This window comes from Coenobita brevimanus, chromosome 51, assembly GCF_032717465.1.
Source record: "Coenobita brevimanus isolate Jiangsu-jjx chromosome 51, ASM3271746v2, whole genome shotgun sequence".
Lineage (NCBI taxonomy): Eukaryota > Metazoa > Arthropoda > Malacostraca > Decapoda > Coenobitidae > Coenobita > Coenobita brevimanus.
The window spans coordinates 38,810,717-38,827,236 of record NC_137004.1 but is presented as its reverse complement, the minus strand read 5'-3'; the positions used below and the strand labels follow the sequence as shown (position 1 = coordinate 38,827,236).

The 16,520-nt window shown below is 41.2% G+C and overlaps 1 protein-coding gene across 1 annotated transcript in view; it reads right to left on the bottom strand.

The window, feature by feature from the left end:
• Positions 1-699: 699 nt before the first annotated feature.
• Positions 700-16,520, bottom strand: part of LOC145400270 (zinc transporter ZIP13 homolog) — a 71,786-nt gene continuing 55,965 nt past the window's right edge. The window contains exons 4-8 of the mRNA XM_080272827.1: positions 5,133-5,237; positions 4,676-4,839; positions 2,823-2,994; positions 2,067-2,168; positions 700-872 (exon numbers count right to left, since the gene is read on the bottom strand). Of these exons, the coding sequence (XP_080128953.1) occupies positions 700-872; positions 2,067-2,168; positions 2,823-2,994; positions 4,676-4,839; positions 5,133-5,237 (716 nt within the window). The remainder of the gene's footprint in view (positions 873-2,066; positions 2,169-2,822; positions 2,995-4,675; positions 4,840-5,132; positions 5,238-16,520) is intronic.

Sequence of the window (16,520 nt, the reverse complement as noted above, 5' to 3'; positions counted from 1 at the left end):
ATAAAAAAAAAATAATAATTAAAAAATAAAAAGTGATGATAACAGTTTGGCTAGGTGAACTCATGGCTCTCTGAGAAGCACAATTTCTTTGGGATCGATGTCCGGTGGGACTTCAGAGAGGATGCTGTTTGGTTCAACGTTTTAGATGGCTATAATGGTTATTTGTTTACTCATGTATATGCTCATGAAGTGCAATGTCAGGTGAATGTGAGGGATGTGTTCAAAGCATTATATGTAATGCTGGGGAGTTGTTAATGCAGTGTACTGTCTTTTGTTTCTCTGTGGTGGGAATGGTCAGCATATACATCCACCTTATCCTGTCAAAAATATAAGTAGCACAGATATGAAGAGACAGTATCTGAGGTAATGAGGAACTCTTCAAGAAGAAAAGAGAGTGATGGATTTAACCCACTGAGTCCAGTGATGTTATTTCATTACATTCATGCCATCTCCTGACAATTTTATTCAGCTCAGAATAGACTTTTCAAGCCTGAAGGATTAGATAAAGCTTTAATAAACCCCTTCAGTACAAGTGAAGTCCTACCTGAGTCTAATAATACTGCCTGGCAGCAGCATGAATAAACTACAAAAGATGTCACCCAGATCATGGAGTTAAGTATGAAGGTGGAGGTTAGAGTACCATAAGAATATAAGGAAACACAGTGGTTTGAGTTTAAGGCAAGAAGAAAGGTAGGATCATCAGCAGATGAGGGCAAGAGTAGCCATGGTGAGGGTGCCCAGCAGAAGACACAGCAGCTGGGCACATGACTGGGCTGGCCGCTCTTCCTGCAGCAGTTCAGGCAGCACTGTCACCAATGCAATGTTCAGGAACCCTCCTGCTGTGAACCCCAGGATATACACGTGCACTCCACCTGACAAATGCAAAAATTAATATATGGCATACAATAACTACAGCCTCAAATACCTTATATTTGTTTTTATATCATATCAATATCACACTCAGTTTCCAGTGACTCATTATCAACTGAACAAAACTGTCTCGCATTACCTGGAATGTAAGAATGTGAACTACCTGAATGTGAATGGGAAAATACTAACTACTTGAAATATTTAGGATAACTCTCATGTTTTACTAGATGACAAAGTCAGCATTGCTTTACTGGCTCTCACCACTGTCACTATTATCATAACCATTAGCAAAAATTGAAGCAAACAGAGCCACTACCACCTTCAATTGTACTGTCAACGCTACCTATATTATGACAACCAAAATCATCACCACCAATACAGCAACCACCACTTTCATAACCAAAATGTTTGTAATCTCTAAGTCAAAGGATCATTTTCATCATCATCATCACCCTTTTTCCCACCTATAGATGAGGTGAAACTGGATACATAAACATGGAAAGAAAAAGGAGTGAAAGTGGGAGAACAGTCAACATCACTCCCAGTGAAATAGGCCAGACATCCATTCACACATCATTCTAGCCCCTGGAATCCTGATACCATCCCACAGGCCTAACCATCTGCACATGTGTTTTATGATGGTATTTTTCATAAAACTCTATCAAATTCAAAATGAGGTGCCAAACACTTTCTATGAGCTCCTCCAAACACAATTATGCAAACACCTAAATCCATTATCAATTCCTTAGTTTTGGGTTGCTTCTGTACACACTTACCATATCCATCCCCATTCTTCCTGACCTGATATACCAGTATCTTTTCCCATCTTCAAACTCACATTACTTATTTCAGTACCTTTTCTTTATCCATTCTCTCCATACAATCATACTGTCAAAGCACACTCTCTACAAGCATATTTTTAACTGACTTCCTTAGTCCACATCTTTCATCATTCATTCATTCATTGCCAGACGCCATGTATCCCAAACGGGGTGGCCAAGGGCTTAGAGTTAATTGTTTTACAGGGAGGGGCACTAATCCTCCACCAACCCCACTTGACACATCTTTCATGAATCACATTATTTCTTATCCAATTCATTCTACAAACTCCACATACTCATCAACTACCCCCCCCCACACACACACCTATATATACAAATATCCAGAAAAACTGATGGAGAGAGTTGTCACCATACCTAGAATGTCTGAGGTGCCTAGGAAGAGTGTGACCAATGCCCCAACCAGTCCAACACCAGCTGTATACAGCTGAGCCTTTGTTGCCTCCCATCGTGTGAACCCTGGAAATATCATCAGCTTAGGTTCTTGCAAGAATAATGAACATAAAATACATATCCAAAACAAGTGATGGTTGACTCCAAACTCTTATTATCCCTGTTCTCTTTCCCATGTTCAGAAGTAAAAAGGCGGTTTTGTCTCATTATACTGTACTGTAGACATAAATCAGTCTGAATTAGGCAGTTGCTGTTTCATTTGCCCTCACACTTCACATGTCATACAAAGTACAAGGCTGCTTCCACTAAAACTATAGGCCAGCAAAATCCTATGGCAATACTGCACAAAGAAAGACTCTATTAGTCACATTTCATGAAACATCAATTAAACAATACTATATTATTAATGTACAGGAAATGACAATTACTTGTGTAGTAACAGAGCCTTGAATGGAGGAGCAGCTCTTGTGAGAATGAAACAAATCATCATCATCATAATACCATCTTAAAAATCTTATGTATATACTATACAATACAGTACAGGTATGTAAATGGAAGTGCCACCACATTATACAAAAAATAAAATAAAATAACATTTCTGATGATACAAGGTATGGAAAAATAATGTTGCCTTACAAAGTACAAATTGCCTGTACCTAATACTGTATATTAAAATCAGCCTTAATTTCTTGGGAATTCAGGGCCATAAAATGTACACACCTGACTTCAACAAAATAGCAAAGTCTCCTATTTCATGTGGCACCTCATGAATGAGAATGGCAGCAGTGGTGAGAAGGCCGGTCTTGTGGGACACCATGAATGAGCCTGCCACTGCCAACCCATGTGTGAAGTTATCAATCCCATTGGCTATGAGGTTAAGGTATCCTGTCACCTGAAATGTGAAATTAGTGTGAGGGACAAGCAAGAATACAGAATAAAATACTGTAATCTACTTCAAAAAATCAATGACAAATTACTGACTGAAAACTCTGAAACACTAGAATACTTTAAATATGCCATAACACTTTTGATGACAGACAACAGGACTTAGTTAATGGGCTTAAAATAATACTATACACATTGAGTGAACAGAAAACTGAATTCAGTATAGGAATTTAGTCCGGTGGCTCCTCGAGTCCGATAAAAGTGAATTCCGGTCTATTGAAGTCCGTTATATCGAGGTTTTATTGTAGGTGGAGTGAATACTACACACAGCAACACTTTCTATTTGTCTGTGTGTCAGGGAGAGCATGTGGAGATTGTCAGGCTTGAAATGATTGATCTTGCTGGTAAGTCTCTTGAGTGTGTGGAAGAGTTTTGTTATTTGGGACACATGTTATGTGCTGGAGGTGGGGCTGGAGGTGGGGCTGTTGAAAGAGTGAGGAGTCATTGGAAGAAGTTCAGGGAGCTGTTGTCTCTCCTGACATTGAGAGGGCTATCCCTCCGTGCTAAGGGATCTTTGTATATGGCATGTGTTAGGAATGTAGTGCTGTACACTAGTGAGACCTGGGCAGAAAAGGAAGAGCATGTTTACAGGCTCAAATGTACAGAAATGACAATGATTAGGTGCATATCCAGTGCATCCTTGAATGCGAGGCCTGGGGGGGGGGGGGGCTAAGTTTACAATGGAAGAGTTGAGAGATAGGATGGGACTGGAGTGCCTTGGTGTTGTGACGAGGAGAGGTAGATTGAGATGGTTTGGGCATGTGGAGAGTATGGGGGATGATAACTGGATGCATAAAATGAGAAGTGTTAATATCAGGGGTAGGGTTGTGAGAGATAGACTGAAAAAGGCCTGGGATGAGATCATTGAATGTGACCTCAGGGATAAGGGACTGAATAGGGAAGCTGCCAGTGATTGAGCTGCATGGTGAGCTGCCATTAGGTGACCAAGGTCGATGCATTCAAGCATGTTGGAGCCTTTAAAAACGAAACAAAACAATCAATCTTCCTGATGACTTACTCCCTTCCAGGAGCTCCTCTACAACAACAGAAGTGTCAACCAGGCTACATGGTCTTTACACACAATGCACGTGTTCTTTCAGCCAATCTTCTTCCACTGCACAACTCTTTTTCTCACATGTGGCTTTTCTTGTTGCCTCCTTTTTCTATTTTTTCTTTCTTTCTCTTGTTCTGCCAGCCACTTGATTGTCCTCAATCAATCAGCAATATCAGTGAGATGGCAGGTTATCCATCTCATTGCAGATACTGTCAATCAATCTTCTTTTGTTTGGAAGGATCTCTCATACAAAATGTGTTAAAACCATGATACTCCCTTAAAACAGTAAAATGTCAGCTTCCAAAATAGTCTGGCTACTGCCAGATAATTTAATTCAAGTGAGGAAGGATCTCTCAAAGTCAGAAGTTTAATAATAAATGGATTTGCTGCCTTTTCTTTCTTTTTTTTAGTTTAATCTTTTATGTTATTCAGTAAAATACTGAATTTAATTTACAACCAATTTCTAAAATTATAATAATCATACTTGTACACTGACATTAACTGCTGGTGCTATACAGTAATTACAATTTACCAGGTAAGATATCACAAACAGGAATGATACTAATGTACTAACCTCTTTCTTGGTAATGGCAGGATCCCCCTTGATATTATTATTGTTATTACTCTGAGGTGAGACACTGTCATGGCCTGCCATCATCTCCACAATGATGAAGACAAAAATGCCTGCTAGCACACACAGACCAACTTGTGTAAATGCTTCATGTGTGTTTGCTCCCGCTGAAAAAAAAAAAAAAAATACTAAACTGTAAAGTACAGTACTGAATGTGATTTGTGCAATTAAAAGAAAAAAATAAAAAGAAAAGGTCACTCAATGAGCTATGACATGTGATATTACAGGTGAACGATTTCTCTTCAATACTAAAAGGTACATAAAAGCAGTACTGTACCAGTGACTGAATATCAAGAGTGGAATCTTTATTATCACACTAAAATAAGTACAGTATTCTATATTCCTTGTCACAAAGTCTTTACACTAAAATTATTCACAAAGCACGTGGAGCACCACTCACCTTCCATTGCCATACTCCACGCCTCAGGAAGAAGGTGAAGGAACACATCTCCCAACAGCCCACCCACCGCAAAGCTCAGCAGCAGTTGAAGCACATTCAGGCCCCCTGGGAGGAAAGAAAATGACATTAGGGTACTTTTATTACATTTCTCTATGCTTGCTTATCAAATGTAGTTCACAGGTTGGCAGGTGAGTACTGCAGATACACAGACAGATAGATATAGGCAGACACAGACAAACAGGTAGATGGACTGACAGACACAGATAGATAGACAGATAAATGGATGGATGGATGGATGGAAGGACAAACTGATTAATAAGTGACTGATTGACAAATTTATCGACACAAACAGACTGATCAATAGATGGACATAGATTGACAGATAGATAAAGAGAAAGACTGTCAGGAAAATAGATGGGATGCAAAAGACAAACAGATGAATAAAATAATGGGCACCATAACAGAAAATATTGACAGACAACTACGGATAAATAAATGAACAAAAAACGATCTCTACAGAAGTTACTGGGTTAATAAAAAAAAAAAAAAAATCTTATTGATTAAGCACACACACACACACACACACACACACACACACACACACACACAATCCACCCCTGTACACCCTACAGGGACATCCTTGCACACAATCCACCCCCGTACACGCCACGGGCACACCCTTCCCGCTCCCTCTACCCCGCGCCACAACACCCCCATTCCCCCTCCTTCTCCTACCAAAGTGACTCTAATACATGGCACCACTAAATTTCCCCAGTGAGTCACCCCCAGACACTAATATATATGGGTGGAATTCCTCACCCTGTCTTGTTGCCCACCTCATTACCTGTAAGTCTCCAATTTCTCACTAGTCTTTGTAGAATCCATGATCAGAGTAAAATAGATTTGGCTTCTGTCTAATCAATAACTGAGCTCTGTAATGTGGCATGCAGGCTAACCACATTTTAGATTCACATCTATTCTATAAATGACCATCAAAAAATCGATACCTGCACCGCCTACATCCTCACATTCTCAGTTTTACCAGTACTCTTTTTCTTTTTTCTTTTTTTTCTGCTACTACCACTTGACACTTGAAGGAACTCTCCCACTGATAAGGGGTTATAAACATTTTTAACCTTTTCAGTACAATGATGTCTTTTCCATTTAATTCTTGCTACTGCCAATTTCACTTATTTCGTAGTGGGGGGATTAAGGCAAACTCATTACCGAGTGAGTATATTAATGAAAACCTCAGTCTTCCAATGGGAATTCCATACATGAACTTCATATATAGTCACTAACAATAACTAGAACTCTGTAACTCTCCTCCAGACAGTCACTAGTCTCCACTTCCTGTTCCAGATAGAGGTCCTAGACTACGGTCACTAAGACATGAACAGGACACCTCAGTAGTGTTCACAGGTCATGGTAAGGTACGTTCTAAAGCAATTTAGTGGAAATTAGCCCAAGTTCAATACTGCCTCAATATTAAAATTTTACACTTCTTGCAATGACCTTGACCCCACTTGGCAGATTTAGAATTTTTTTCTACCTGCAATGGCCCATCCCAGGATACATAACCTGGGACCTTCAGATTTCTTGCCCAATCTCTGGTTCTCCTGGAATCGTCACGAGACTCTGAGGCAGGAATAATAACAACTAGAACTCTGTAACAACTAGAACAGAGAAATTAGTTGGAGAAGAACAGGGAGGCTTTAGGAAGGGAAGAGGTTGTGTAGATCAGATATTCATTCTTAGATCTTTAGTGGAAAAGTTTCTAGAGAAGGGAAAGAAGTTGTATGCGGCTTTCATGGATTTGGAGAAAGCATATGACAGGGTGGATAGACAAGGATTGTGGAAAGTGTTAAGAATATATGGAGTAGATGGGAAGTTGTTGAATGCTGTGAAGAGTATGTATGATGGTGCTAAGGCTGCAGTGCGTGTGGATGGTGAACTAAGTGAATTTTTCTCTTTGAAAGTTGGTTTGAAACAGGGATGTGTCATGTCTCCATGGTTGTTCAATCTGTACATGGATGGGGTAATAAAAGAGGTACAAGGTAGGGTAGTGGATGTTGGAGTGGCCCTGGTGAGAGAGGATAGTGTTTGGAAACTCCCTGTACTGTTGTTTGCAGATGACACTGTGTTGTTGAGTGAAGATGAAGGGGAGCTGCAAGGCTTGGTGGATGAGTTTGAGAGAGTGTGTAAGAAACGGAACCTAAAGGTGAATGTAGGGAAGAGTAAAGTGATGGTCTTTGAGAGAGGTGAAGTCAGTGAATGTATAGCGAGGTTGGATGGTGAGGAATTGGAAAATGTGAGTACGTTTAAGTATTTGGGTAGTGTGATGAGTAAGGATGGAGGTTTGGAGGGTGAAGTGCTTGAAAGGGTACAGCAGGGAAGAAAGGTTGCTGGTTCCTTGAAAGCAGTGATAAGAAACAGGGAAGTGAGCATGGAAGTGAAAAAGTTGCTACATGACAGTATTGTGATACCAACTCTAACGTACGGAAGTGAAGCTTGGACGTTGTTGGAGGGACACAAGTCAAGAGTGAGAGCAGTGGAAATGAGTTATTTAAGAGGAGCTTGTGGAGTCACGTGGAGAGACAGGCTGACGAATGAGGATATAAAGGAGCGTTGTGGTGTTGATGTGGATGTGATAGGAAGCGTTGTGAGGAACACACTGAGGTGGTTTGGCCATGTGGAGAGGATGGAGGGTGAAAGACTGACGAAGAGAGTGTATGTGAGTGAGGTGGAGGGTGGAAGAGGGAGGGGGAGACCGAGGATGAGATGGAGGGATGGGGTGGAGAGGTATATGAGAGAGGGGGGTGTGAGTTGGGAGCAGGGTAGTGAAATGGCGGGGGACAGGGCGACTTGGAGGCGATTTGTTTGTGGCCACCCCAAACGGGATTGAGGCGTCTGGCAATAGATAGATAGATAGAACTCTGTAAATGTCCTACGGAAAGTCACTAGTCTCCACTTACTGTTTCTTACAGTGACCTTGACCCCATTAGGGAGATTTGGATTTTTTTTTTCTATCTGCAATGGTCCATACCAGGACACATAATCTGGGCCCTTCAGATTCCTTGCACAGTCTCCGGTTCTCCTGGAATCGTCGTGAGACTCTGAGGCCAAAATATTAATAATAAAAATAATACACCTAAGTAGTAGGGAGATTAATAATACAAGCAAAGACAATAGTCCGAATAATAAAACGAAATAAACTCTTAGGAACTGCTCCGCCAAGTTTCGTCTACTATCCTCCAGACAGTCACTAGTCTCCTGCTATTGTTTCTTAAAATGACCTTGACCCCACAGGGGAGGTTTGGATTTTTTTGCTATTACCAATGGCCCTTACCAGGACACATAACATGGCCCTTTCAGATGCCTTGCGCAGGCTCCAGTTCTTCTGGAATCGTTGCGAGACTGAGACGGGAATAATAATAATACCTGCGAAAACAATTATCTCCACCTATGCCGTAGGTGGAGACTAATAATACATGCGAAAACATAGTGGGACTAATTCCAAACTATCCACATAACGTGAATGAGCAATTACTGATATACAGGTACCGCATCCTGATATCCTGCGGGAATTACAATCGAGGGATCAATTTTGCTACGATGGCAGAAAATCACCACAGTAAGACAGTCCCTTTCCTCATGTTACAGGTGACTTTTTAATTCCTCATGCCTCATGTCCCCTGCTCCACCCCTCCATCACGCCACGTTTATTAATGAGAACGTCATATTATTATAGATCGAAGTCAGCCATCCCCTTCTGTTCTTCCATTCTCTTTTCGTCTGTCTTCTGATCTTACCTCTCCTCCTATCTTTTATCTCATTACTTTCATCTCTCCTCTTCCTCTCCTCAGTTGTCCTCTGCTCTGCTCTTATTTTATATCCTGTCTTCTCTCTTCTCCTATTTTTTCCTCTCCTCTAAATTCAGCTCATCATTTCTTGTCATATCTACTTTCCTCTTACAGGATGGCGGAGTTACGGTGACGTAATACCATCGCCACATGCCTCATCAACGTCTCATTAACGAGATCGGGGAAATCAGTCTTACACACACACACACACACACACACACACACACACACACACACACACGCACGCACACGCGCGCGTGCGTGCGTGCGTGCGTGTGTGTGTGTGTGTGTGTGTGTGTGTGTGTGTGTGTGTGTGTGTGTGTGTGTGTGTGTGTGTGTGTGTGTGTGTGTGTGTGTGTGTGTGTGTGTGTGTGTGTGTGTGTGTGTGTGTGTGTGTGTGTGTGTGATTTTAACGAACATCCCTCAATGCAGTCAAAAGAACGAAACTTCATAAATACTACCTCGACAACTACAGTCAGCATTCTCGGCGTTGATAATAACAACAACAACAACAACAACAACAACTCTGTTATTCTCAGCATCTTTGTTGTCAATAGGTTCATGTATCTCTGTCACCTTAGATACACACCCTGGTTCTGTGTGGATGGACAAGGAGTATTAACAGTGGCAGTGGTGCTCATACCAAGTCGTCTCAGTGCCATCTCTCTCCGTGCAATCCGTCTGCACCCTTATCTCACAAAAACGGGGCCAAACATCATGAAAATAGCTCCTGAGACAGCCCGAGGACACCCACCAACTCCGTCCTCAGCATGAAGAAAAAATGGAAAAAGAAAAGGGAAGGAAAGCAAGACAGGAAGACAGGAAGAAAAGGGGGAAGGCATGAAAGAAATCTGTGTGTGTGTGTGTGTGTGTGTGTGTGTGTGTGTGTGTGTGTGTGTGTGTGTGTGTGTGTGTGTGTGTATCTATCTAACAGATGGCAGAAAGGTGTAAGGAAGAAACAGTAGGGGGGGGGGAGCTTCATCACCTAGCATGACAGCCATGCGATATTCAATGAATCATTGTCACACCCCTACTCTCACACACTTATACCTCCTTAGACAAGATTCCGTCAGCTGAACTTTTGCTACAATCACACTATTTTATTCAGTTAGGGAGCCTCCTAGTAAAGAGAAGGTAAATGAGGACCAATTCTAACCCCTCCAATTCGGAAAGTCTCTCCTAAACTGTAGAAAATCGTCTGGAGATGGCAAGACTAAAGAATAAGTTACCTACTGCATTGTGTCAAGGTCAACGAATATATCACAGACGGACACTCAGTCACATCTCCATCTTGGCTATTTATCCCTGGAAACAAAGTTATCTGACTCAAGAATATTAAGAACAGGCAGATACAACAACATGTAAAACTATTACCACGGAAGTCAACGAAATGAACCAGGCATTCCATCATTTATTTTACTACAAGTTATATAGATAGACAGACATGTGGATAGACAGACAGATATAGAAATATGGATAGATAGATAGACAGAGAGATGGATAGACAGACAGATAGACACAGACATACCTTGCGGCAGTTTGACTTAGAATTCATTCATAACTAATTTCACATTAAAAATTATTTAAATAACCTTCACAGCTTGGTGCACTCCCTCCCTCCCTAAACATTTAAGCATTTATGAGGCGGAACAGACAACAAAGACCGAGAGGTGACCCGACAAAAACCAGTGGCAATGAAGGGTAAACAGACTTAAGGTAAATGAATGTAAAGAGGGCGCTGCCTTATAATATCAACACAGAATTATGCTCATTACCTACACGGCGGCCTTTTTATCAGACGAAGAATAAAATCTAGAGTGTCATGGCCTATAATGGTCTGGTTTACGAGAATTACTTAAGAATATATGATTTTAGGCAATTATAATTTGATACCATAAGAGTTACTGATCAATTCACAGTCATTTATCAACTTTATTTTATACATATTTGCTGATTTATTTTATATGTTTGCTGTTATCCACACCAGAGACATGGCGCCCTACAGCAGGAGAAAGCAACCTCATTCAAGCTCAGCCTCTCAGCTGTCGTTAATAACACTCCACATTAAAGCAATTCTGAACCACCATCCACAACCAAGCCACAACGATCACTCTGCGGTTTACCCAATTCGGTTCATTTCTTGCCTGGTACAAGTCACTAACACTGGAAAATACAAAATACTATTAATACCGATAATTATTAACGGTTACGGAGACTTACCGTAAAAAAAAAAATTAATACGACTCCTTTTTCAGACGTCAGCAGGCCAGTTCAAATTCACATCTTAACGCCATCAGTTTTCTATATTTTATTACTGCTATTTCTATACAATTTCATTCAGTTAGTGAGACCCCCTTCTGTAGCATATTGTTTAATGAAGCTTGCATCCAGTCCCTGCAGTCCGAAGTGGATCTCCTAAGATTCATAAAACACTTTGGTGGTAATAAGAAAAGGAAAAGGATGTCTAAGGGTAGCAAGAATTAAGGAAAAAAAAAAACAGACGTCACTGCAATGAAGTTATGACGTCAAGGAAAATATGGAAACAGCAGCGAGAAGACTCTCAAGGTAGGTAATGTTTCACCCTTTCTTTATATTTTCTCAAGGACATGTCCTCCACGTGCCTCCCTTTAAACTCTCTTCTCTCCTCCTCTCCTTCCCTCTCTTTTCTTCCTTCGTTTTCACTCCCCTTTCCTTTTCTTACCCAATTCTTCCTTCAATGTCAATTTCTCCCCTTACCATTCTTTCCCTTTCCATTTCTCCTCGTCCTTTCCCATCCCTTTCCTTCCCTTCCCTTCTCATCTCTACTTCCCTCTTTCCCCTCTCTGTCTCATCACCTGTTGGCCCCAGCTGTCTCAATCGGCAGGGACAGGTGAGGCCTCGCTCCCCTTACTCACCCTGCTTGTGGCAAGAACATGTCATACTGTAAGTGTGTGCGTATAAATGATAGAGAGAAGGATAAGCAGACAGGAGGGGTAAAGATAACATGCACAGCCTTGAGCAAAAAGTTCGTCAACACTACTCTGCTGTCCGTGACAATGGAAAGTGTTAAAGCAAATACTTGTATATAACAGCAGTATGAGGCACACAATAAGCCTATGGGAAGGAAGGATGCTCCGTCGTTTGGAGGTGGAATAAGTATTTTGGAAGGCAGGGCACAATACTAACCGACAATTGTCAACGAACTCTTGCTCATAGTTGTACATTCGTATTCAAGTCAATAATCTGCAATATTTGAAGCAGATAAGACCCACACGAAATCGTCCATAAATTCCAATTAAAATTTATTCCAGCTAGAATCAATGTAGTAAAACTTTTTATAAAACTTATTATTTCCAATAACATTCTAGGTCTGATCAAAATTAAGTCTTTACGTGGCAAAAATCACCCCATCGTAAATATTTTCAGACAACCAATACACTTTGGAATTATACCCAAATAACTGTTTACTACACAAATTATCGTCCATTATCGATTTTTATAAAAGTAACCAGTATCGGTACGTTCAGACATAAAAGTTCGCCGAATATTTCACCTCGTACCTCGTCCATTTCTCTTTCCTCTGGTGGCTAGTATTCATCAACTATATAAGGCTTCATATGTTTCTCCGCCCATGCATGAGTCTCTCTAATATGATGCGTCAGGCAGGAAAATGACGGACATGCCCCATGTGTAGTAAACGCAGTGGAATAGCAAACCAATTATTGCCTCCCACTGTACGTGTCCGAAAATTCGCTTGCCGGTATGAAGGCTTCTCCCAAAAACATTCACTGATCCTATTCATGAGACGTATTCTACTGTAAGAGGCACAGGAGGCTTCGTAGCACTTCTCCCCTAGCAATATGTTTTGCATATTACATCTTAACATTTTCTTTTATGTTGTCTACTGTATACCGTCAAAAATACAAAAAAAAAAAAAAAATTTATACCTAAACTGCAGTATATATAGGCAATAAAGCAGTGTTACGAAATCTCCAGAGCCACTTGCAATTTGACTGTAAGTTAGAGATGAACTGACTAAAGTTGGTTTTATTTGACAAAAATCTGTAACCCCTTTCAGCTTAGTTCATGGCCATGTGTAATCAGGCTGGAGGTTAAATTTCACTAGTAACCAAGGAGACCCATTCCTACCTCATAAGGCACATTAAATTTTAGGCAACCACGACTTAGATATTAATACGTTTGAGTGACCCATAGCCCGCTATTATGAACACGGCCAGATGGTGGGACTGTCTTAATAAGTGCACACTATAAATATATCACCTTGTCATGGCAGGAGATTTATCACAATGTAATGGCTTAGTTAAGCACTATATTGGTCAAGATGTAATCATACGTACAGAAATGTCTGGCCTGGCGCTAAGAATAAATAAAGAGTATGCGAAATCAATAAGAATTTTAAATACGCAAAAGAAGAGTAACATTAAAGTTTGAAAGAAATATTTTCCTTTAACGTGGTAATACTAGGTGTTTCGTCAATACGAAACATTACGATTTAATATGTTAAATTCTTCTTTTCGGTAACTAAAGAAGTTGCTGACATTAATAATTTTGTTCTTCCGATTTTCACCATTATACCTTTAAAGCATTCTCTAAAATGCAAAAGCATAAAAAAAAAAAGTGCACTAACGCCAATTGGCGAAATATATATTATTTTAGCCAAAGTCAGTGTGGTACACACAAAACTTCAGGACACAAAAAGGCCTGGTGCTGCAAGACAAAGGATAAAGCAGTGAGACGGCCAGCAAGGACACGGAGGCCGCGGCCTGACAAAGGAGCTTTTGGTGACAAGTGAGAAGGGCGTGAGGGTGGGGGTGGGCGCCAGGTCGGGGCCAAAGCCAGGTGCAAGCATCCCGCCGGGGCACACCTGGTCACCAGCCACCCCACATTCGCTACCTGCTCCATCTGACACAGCCCATCTCCAGCCACACACCCGTCGCGGCCAGGTGTGCTCACAGGACACGAGCAGCGGGGCAGGTGCAGTACTTCGACACTCACGGTCATCATAGGAAGGTGCGGCAAGATCAAGTGTCAAAATATGAAAGTCGGCACTACGGAATTGAAGTGCCTGATTAATATTTCTAACAGTAAAACATATTGTGTGTCCAGCGATCTGATGTTCTGAAAAGGCACAGTGCCAAGGGCAATGTGTATGGGTACTTGTAGAATTGACACAACATAAAGGTGTAATGCTGGGAACGTACGTGTATTCATGGGCGAGAACCAGGACAATAAGAGACTGACTTCGCTCTCAACTCACTCCCGAAAGGCAATTACCGGGAAGAGATAAGAAGCCGCAGCAGAGAGCAATCCATCACCGACAAGGCAGAGAGAACTCATCATCAAACGACACAGCAGCCACAGCAGCAGTCATGGTGAAGGAGGAATACCATGGCAGTGCGGTAAGTACCTCATCTACTCACGGCTATTTAATTACCTACTTAATACAAGTATAACTAATGACTTCCCTCTTGTTAGAACGGTTAAAGACTCTACCATAACAAGGAGATGTAAAATAGGGCGAGAAACAAGAGAGTAAACAAAAGAGAGCAACAAGTAGTCAGGTGAAACTATACGGTACAGTATGCAACATTACGTCTGGCTCGGATTAACGCGTCTTTGTGGTTAGGCTATTACAGTTATATTTCTACAATGCAATTTTTATCAGATACTCTTTCTGCAAATTTAGTATCCTGTAGTCTAAGGAGAAATGTATACAGAGAGGCTCCTGATAATAGTTTCCTACAGTTCAACTTTAAACAGTGCAAAATGTCCTGTTTCGTGGACACCGTCTTTACTGTATGGTAACGACATTTCCTTACATACAATAGAGAGGTTCAAAGAAGAAAGCTGGACGTGTTATGAAGGCCTTAATACGAAACAGAAAACTGAGTACACCGACTTTACGAGATGACTGCATGAGGGTGTTAGTACACGCATACCCAGATTACCGTACAGGTACAAGACACTGGTGCAGCAGTAAGACAAGAATGAAGGAAAGGGATGTGTAACAGCTAAGGAATTTATACGGGCTCAACATGGAATCTATGAAATATGCAGAAGGGGTAGAAGAATGTATGATTTAGGCGGAACGGTCACAGAGAAAATGTCAGGGTAGTGAAAACGGTGTAGATGTATACTGTACTCGTGTGTGTGTGTGTGTGTGTGTGTGTGTGTGTGTGTGTGTGTGTGTGTGTGTGTGTGTGTGTGTGTGTGTGTGTGTGTGTGCAAATGAGGGGGGGCTGCACTCTTTTACATCATGGCAGGCATTTGACGAAAAGTCTGACCCTAAAAAAGGTGTTTTATGATTTGTCGGCAGGCATTGTGGAAGATCAGTGAAGGCTTTTTCATGCAACAGACCTTTAAAACTCTCCTTTCCCTTAGCCGAGAGCGAACTTGCCATCTTGTAATCTGTATAGTTACCATCAAAATCATCATACTTCAAACCAATACATGAGGTGGGGAGGAGTCAAAAAAAAAAAAAAAAAAAAAAAAAAAAAAAAAAAATTACAGTGTCCAACGAAATGGGCCACACATCTATTCAAAACCTCATCACCATGAAAAATATACTTTCCCATTGTAGCCACGTTCTCTCCACTGAACTCTTTTAAAACATTTCCTCTCATCCTCGCATTCTCAACCAACATAACTCTCAGCACTGCAGCCGGTGTATGGTATTGTATATTTGTGATGACGAGGCCTGGGGATATATGAGTGATTTACTGAGCATCATACTTTCTACGGTACACAAATCTGCCTCGGACTGAAATTCTCTCTCTCTCTCTCTCTCTCTCTCTCTCTCTCTCTCTCCACTTTTATACTCACTAGTTTTGTACCTGTACGCGTGGCGACAAAAACGTAAACAGATAATCTAATACGCAACTTAAGCTAATAATAAATAAATAAAAAATGTGAGGACAGCCCCTACTCTGCCCTGGGATCACTCTACCATGAGTTTTATGAGGCGGGACAGAGCGTGAGGTATGGTGGGGTGGTTAGAGTGGTGGAATGCACTCTGATGCCACTACCTGTCTGTCTATCTCTCTGTATGTCCCACTCTGCCACCTCCTGTCTCCCTCCCCCTCTATCTCTCTGCCACACTCTGCCACCACTTGACTGTCTCCCTGTTTATCTCTGTCTGTCCCACCCTTCCACCAACTGTCTCCGTGTCTACCTCTCTGGCTTTACCATCAACCTCCTGCACGCTACATCATATTCTATAGATCGGAATTTTTTACTTAGTGGAGATTTGCGTCGTTTTGCTGCCACTTACGCGTAGGTCAGTAGCAGAACAACACTACGGCTCTACCATCCTTTTCATAGCACATCTTCGTGACTAGCATCGTATTCTAGTATTGATCATTTATTACAACTCAGTATTCAAAACAGAGATAGCACAAGCCTAGTTAACGTGGACTAAGTACAGTATTTCCACACAGCCGGGGACAATAATAATGATCCACTTTTTAGTCGAAACAAATATGAAAATCTTACATAATGTTTTGAAAAGTCTGCTGAATCCGATGAC